This window comes from Coregonus clupeaformis, chromosome 2, assembly GCF_020615455.1.
Source record: "Coregonus clupeaformis isolate EN_2021a chromosome 2, ASM2061545v1, whole genome shotgun sequence".
NCBI lineage: Eukaryota > Metazoa > Chordata > Actinopteri > Salmoniformes > Salmonidae > Coregonus > Coregonus clupeaformis.
This window is the reverse complement of record NC_059193.1, coordinates 13,970,318-13,976,366: the sequence shown is the minus strand read 5'-3', so window position 1 is coordinate 13,976,366 and position 6,049 is coordinate 13,970,318. Positions and strand designations below refer to the sequence as shown.

The 6,049-nt window shown below is 43.2% G+C and overlaps 1 protein-coding gene across 3 annotated transcripts in view; it reads right to left on the bottom strand.

The window, feature by feature from the left end:
- Positions 1-6,049, bottom strand: part of LOC121532985 (actin-binding LIM protein 3-like) — an 89,953-nt gene that overhangs the window by 27,326 nt on the left and 56,578 nt on the right. For all 3 annotated transcript variants that reach the window (XM_041838762.2, XM_041838765.2, XM_041838768.2), the window contains exons 7-9: positions 4,821-4,908; positions 4,479-4,537; positions 1,081-1,152 (exon numbers count right to left, since the gene is read on the bottom strand). In XM_041838762.2, coding sequence (XP_041694696.1) covers positions 1,081-1,152; positions 4,479-4,537; positions 4,821-4,908 — 219 coding nt within the window. The remainder of the gene's footprint in view (positions 1-1,080; positions 1,153-4,478; positions 4,538-4,820; positions 4,909-6,049) is intronic.

Genomic DNA, 6,049 nt, shown 5'->3' with positions numbered 1-6,049 from the left:
GGTACTCCCTGTATATAGTTCCACATTGATCTGGTACTGGTGCTCCCTGTATATAGCTCCACATTGATCAAGTACTGGTACTTCCTGTATATAGCTCCACACTGATCTGGTACTAGTACTCCCTGTATATAGCTCCACATTGATCTGGTACTGGTGCTCCCTGTGTATAGCTCCACATTGATCTGGCACTGGTACTCCCTGTATATAGCTCCACATTGATCAGGGACTGGTACTCCCTGTGTATAGCTCCACATTGATCAGGGACTGGTACTCCCTGTATATAGCTCCACATTGATCAGGTACTGGTACTCCCTGTATATAGTTCCACATTGATCTGGTACTGGTGCTCCCTGTATATAGCTCCACATTGATCAAGTACTGGTACTTCCTGTATATAGCTCCACACTGATCTGGTACTAGTACTCCCTGTATATAGCTCCACATTGATCTGGTACTGGTGCTCCCTGTGTATAGCTCCACATTGATCTGGCACTGGTGCTCCCTGTATATAGCTCCACATTGATCAGGGACTGGTACTCCCTGTATATAGCTCCACATTGATCTGGTACTGGTGCTCCCTGTGTATAGCTCCACATTGATCTGGTACTGGTACTCCCTGTATATAGCTGCACATTTATCAGGTACTGGTACTTCCTGTATATAGCTCCACATTGATCTGGTACTGGTACTCCCTGTATATAGCTGCACATTTATCAGGTACTGGTACTTCCTGTATATAGCTCCATTCTTGCGATTTTATTCCTCTCCTATTTGTCTTTTTATTATAATTTACTCTGCATCTTTGGCAAGGGCTCGTAAGCAAGCATTTCACGGTGAAGACAACAGCCGTTGTATTCATATTATGACAAATCATTAATTTGATAGGAAATGACATACGGTTTGGATTCCCACTAGCCCAGGCCTACACCAATACAACGTTTTTAGATAGTGAGAAATAGTGAACGAGTGCACACTTCAGGAGAATATGGATTTGTCCATTGGGTTTTTATATTTAAAGCTAGTGAGCCCTGAAAGGTTGGGTGGAGCTAGAGGAAGATTGGCTTGTGATTGGTTACTCACACAGATGACGCGGCTGGGAGAGCCAATAGACGAGCCCGGTGGAGAGATGGAGGTCTCTGACAGACGTCTGTGCTGTGGGAAGAAAGAACAGAAAGGGAGGAAGGTGTGAAAGAAAGAGAAAAGAGAACATAGCAGATGACTTATGGATCCCCATTAGTTCCTGCCAAGGCAGCAGCTACTCTTCCTGGGGTTTATTATGGATCCCCATTAGTTCCTGCCAAGGCAGCAGCTACTCTTCCTGGGGTTTATTATGGATCCCCATTAGTTCCTGCCAAGGCAGCAGCTACTCTTCCTGGGGTTTATTATGGATCCCCATTAGTTCCTGCCAAGGCAGCAGCTACTCTTCCTGGGGTGTATTATGTATCCCCATTAGTTCCTGCCAAGGCAGCAGCTACTCTTCCTGGGGTGTATTATGGATCCCCATTAGTTCCTGCCAAGGCAGCAGCTACTCTTCCTGGGGTTTATTATGGATCCCCATTAGTTCCTGCCAAGGCAGCAGCTACTCTTCCTGGGGTTATTATGGATCCCCATTAGTTCCTGCCAAGGCAGCAGCTACTCTTCCTCGGGTTTATTATGGATCCCCATTAGTTCCTGCCAAGGCAGCAGCTACTCTTCCTGGGGTTTATTATGGATATTCATTAATTCCTGCCAAGGCAGCAGCTACTCTTCCTGGGGTTATTAGGGATCCCCATTAGTTCCTGCCAAGGCAGCAGCTACTCTTCCTGGGGTTTATTATGGATCCCCATTAGTTCCTGCCAAGGCAGCAGCTACTCTTCCTGGGGTTATTAGGGATCCCCATTAGTTCCTGCCAAGGCAGCAGCTACTCTTCCTGGGGCCCAAACACATTAAGGTACTTACATTAAATATAAAACTAAATATAAAACAGTACATCGTATAACATGATTACACCACAACATATCTACAATACAAAGTATAATAACGCCATATAACAATTTTACAATGTAGTGTGCTAGCTCTTGTGTGCGTATGTGTTTCTGTAGAAGTAGAGTGATATCTGTGTTTCTGTAGAAGTAGAGTGATATCTGTGTTTCTGTAGAGTAGAGTGATATATGTGTTTCTGTAGAGTAGAGATATATCTGTGTTTCTGTAGAGTAGAGTGATATCTGTGTTTCTGTAGAGTAGAGTGATATCTGTGTTTCTGTAGAAGTAGAGTGATATCTGTGTTTCTGTAGAAGTAGAGTGATATCTGTGTTTCTGTAGAGTAGAGTGATATCTGTGTTTCTGTAGAAGTAGAGTGATATCTGTGTTTCTGTAGAAGTAGAGTGATATCTGTATTTCTGTAGAGTAGAGTGATATCTGTGTTTCTGTAGAAGTAGAGTGATATCTGTGTTTCTGTAGAAGTAGAGTGACATCTGTGTTTCTGTAGAGTACAGTGATATCTGTGTTTCTGTACAGTGATATCTGTGTTTCAATAGAGTAGAGTGATATCTGTGTTTCTGTAGAAGTAGAGTGATATCTGTGTTTCTGTAGAGTACAGTGATATCTGTGTTTCTGTAGAAGTCGAGTGATATCTGTGTTTCTGTAGAGTAGAGTGATATCTGTGTTTCTGTAGAGTAGAGTGATATCTGTGTTTCTGTAGAGTAGAGTGATATCTGTGTTTCTGTAGAGTAGAGTGATATCTGTGTTTCTGTAGAGTAGAGTGATATCTGTGTTTCTGTAGAGTCGAGTGATATCTGTGTTTCTGTAGAGTGATATCTGTGTTTCTGTAGAGTGATATCTGTGTTTCTGAAGAGTACAGTGATATCTGTGTTTCTGTAGAAGTCGAGTGATATCTGTGTTTTTGTAGAGTAGAGTGATATATGTGTTTCTGTAGAGTAGAGTGATATCTGTGTTTCTGTAGAGTCGAGTGATAGCTGTGTTTCTGTAGAGTAGAGTGATATATGTGTTTCTGTAGAGTGATATCTGTGTTTCTGTAGAAGTCGAGTGATATCTGTGTTTCTGTAGAGTGATATCTGTGTTTCTGTAGAGTGATATCTGTGTTTCTGTAGAAGTCGAGTGATATCTGTGTTTCTGTAGAGTAGAGTGATATCTGTGTTTCTGTAGAGTAGAGTGATATCTGTGTTTCTGTAGAGTAGAGTGATATCTGTGTTTCTGTAGAGTAGAGTGATATCTGTGTTTCTGTAGAGTAGAGTGATATCTGTGTTTCTGTAGAGTCGAGTGATATCTGTGTTTCTGTAGAGTGATATCTGTGTTTCTGTAGAGTGATATCTGTGTTTCTGAAGAGTACAGTGATATCTGTGTTTCTGTAGAAGTCGAGTGATATCTGTGTTTTTGTAGAGTAGAGTGATATATGTGTTTCTGTAGAGTAGAGTGATATCTGTGTTTCTGTAGAGTCGAGTGATAGCTGTGTTTCTGTAGAGTAGAGTGATATATGTGTTTCTGTAGAGTGATATCTGTGTTTCTGTAGAAGTCGAGTGATATCTGTGTTTCTGTAGAGTGATATCTGTGTTTCTGTAGAGTGATATCTGTGTTTCTGTAGAGTGATATCTGTGTTTCTGAAGAGTACAGTGATATCTGTGTTTCTGTAGAAGTCGAGTGATATCTGTGTTTTTGTAGAGTAGAGTGATATCTGTGTTTCTGTAGAGTAGAGTGATATCTGTGTTTCTGTAGAGTAGAGTGATATCTGTGTTTCTGTAGAGTGATGTCTGTGTTTCTGTAGAAGTAGAGTGATATCTGTGTTTCTGTAGAGTGATATCTGTGTTTCTGTAGAAGTAGAGTGACGTCTGTGTTTCTGTAGAGTGATATCTGTGTTTCTGTAGAGTACAGTGATATCTGTGTTTCTGTAGAAGTCGAGTGATATCTGTGTTTTTGTAGAGTAGAGTGATATCTGTGTTTCTGTAGAGTAGAGTGATATCTGTATTTCTGTAGAGTAGAGTGATATCTGTGTTTCTGTAGAGTGATGTCTGTGTTTCTGTAGAAGTAGAGTGATATCTGTGTTTCTGTAGAGTGATATCTGTGTTTCTGTAGAAGTAGAGTGACGTCTGTGTTTCTGTAGAGTGATATCTGTGTTTCTGTAGAGTAGAGTGATATCTGTGTTTCTGTAGAGTAGAGTGATATCTGTGTTTCTGTAGAGTAGAGTGATATCTGTGTTTCTGTAGAAGTAGAGTGATATCTGTGTTTCTGTAGAGTGATATCTGTGTTTCTGTAGAGTGATATCTGTGTTTCTGTAGAAGTAGAGTGATATCTGTGTTTCTGTAGAAGTAGAGTGATATCTGTGTTTCTGTAGAGTGATATCTGTGTTTCTGTAGAAGTAGAGTGATATCTGTGTTTCTGTAGAGTGATATCTGTGTTTCTGTAGAATAGAGTGATATTTGTGCTTCTGTAGGATGATATCTGTGTTTATGTAGAGTAGAGTGATATCTGTGTTTCTGTCTCACCCTGTGTCTTCTCTCTGCGCTGGCTGCCTGCTTACACAAAGGGTGCCACACCTCACCACCTGACAGAGAGAGAGAGAGAGAGAGAGAGAGAGAGAGAGAGAGAGAGAGAGAGAGAGAGAGAGAGAGAGAGAGAGAGAGAGAGAGAGAGAGAGAGAGAGAGAGAGAGAGAGAGAGAGAGAGAGAGAGAGAGAGAGAGAGAGAGAGAGAGAGAGAGAGAGAGAGAGAGAGAGAGAGACAGGAGTATTTATGAGTTTTATAAATCAGTGATGCTGAGTGTGTGTTTATGTGTGTGTGTGTGTGTGTGTGTGTGCCTGTGTGTATGCGTGTGTGCGTGTGTGTTACCATGCAGGTACATTTCTTCTCCCTCTGTGAACATCATGTGACATCGGGCACAGCGGGCACAGGTAGGGTGGTAGTGCTTACCTCCCGCCTGGAGAGAGAGAAAGAAAGAGAGAGAGGGAGGGGGAGTGAGGAAGATGAAGTAAATTATTTTAATGTCAACATCTTGTAAAGATAGCTAATCATCTTAATCGTTAGTGGTCTCCAGCCTGTGAGTGGGATAATAATAATACCTTCATAGTGACCCCTCTGTTCAACAGCTCCTACACTGACGCTTCCTCCCAAATGGCACCCTATTCCTAGGTATTACACTAGGACCCATAGGGCTCTGGTCAATAGTAGGGCACTATGTTGGAAAAATGGTACCATTTGGGAGACAGCCTGAGCACTGCCCTCCTACAGTAATTAGAACAACCATCCCTCTGGGCCACATAGACACATTATACAGAGAGGGTGAGGAAGATGAGGAGGTGTCTGAGAGAGAGAGAGCGAGAGAGAGAGAAAGAGAGAGAGAGAGAAAGAGAGAGAGAGAGAGAGAGAGAGAGAGAGAGAGAGAGAGAGAGAGAGAGAGAGAGAGAGAGAGAGAGAGAGAGAGAGAGAGAGAGAGAGAGAGAGAGAGAGAGAGAGAGAGGGAGGGAGGGAGGGAGGAAGAATGATAGATAGAAAGAGCGAGAGATCAGCAGACACTGGGAGCCCTGTTTCCATCTCCAGCGTTCCGAACTTCCGTCTTGTGTATTTTTTTCGATAATGGCCCGTTTACCTGCGGTCCCAGAGGCAGCCGTTAACGGTAAGCGTCTGTAATGAGGCCTAAATCTCTAATGGCTGCTGGGCCTGTTAGCTCTAATGGTCTATTAGCCCTTGGAGACAGAGACAGAGAAGCAGGAGGGAGGAGAGGCTTGCTAGCTCTAATGGTCTATTAGCCCTTGGAGACAGAGACAGAGAAGCAGGAGGAAGGAGAGGCCTGCTGGCTCTAATGGTCTATTATCCCTTGGAGACAGAGACAGAGAGGCAGGAGGGAGGAGAGGCCTGCTAGCTCTAAGATACAGAGAGGCAGGAGGGAAGAGAGAGAGGCCTGCTAGCTCTAAGATACAGAGAGGCGGGAGGGAAGAGAGGCCTGCTAGCTCTACGATACAGAGAGGCAGGAGGGGAGAGTGGCCTGCTAGCTCTAAGATACAGAGAGGCAGGAGGAAAGAGAAAGGCCTGCTAGCTCTAAGATACAGAGAGGCAGGAGG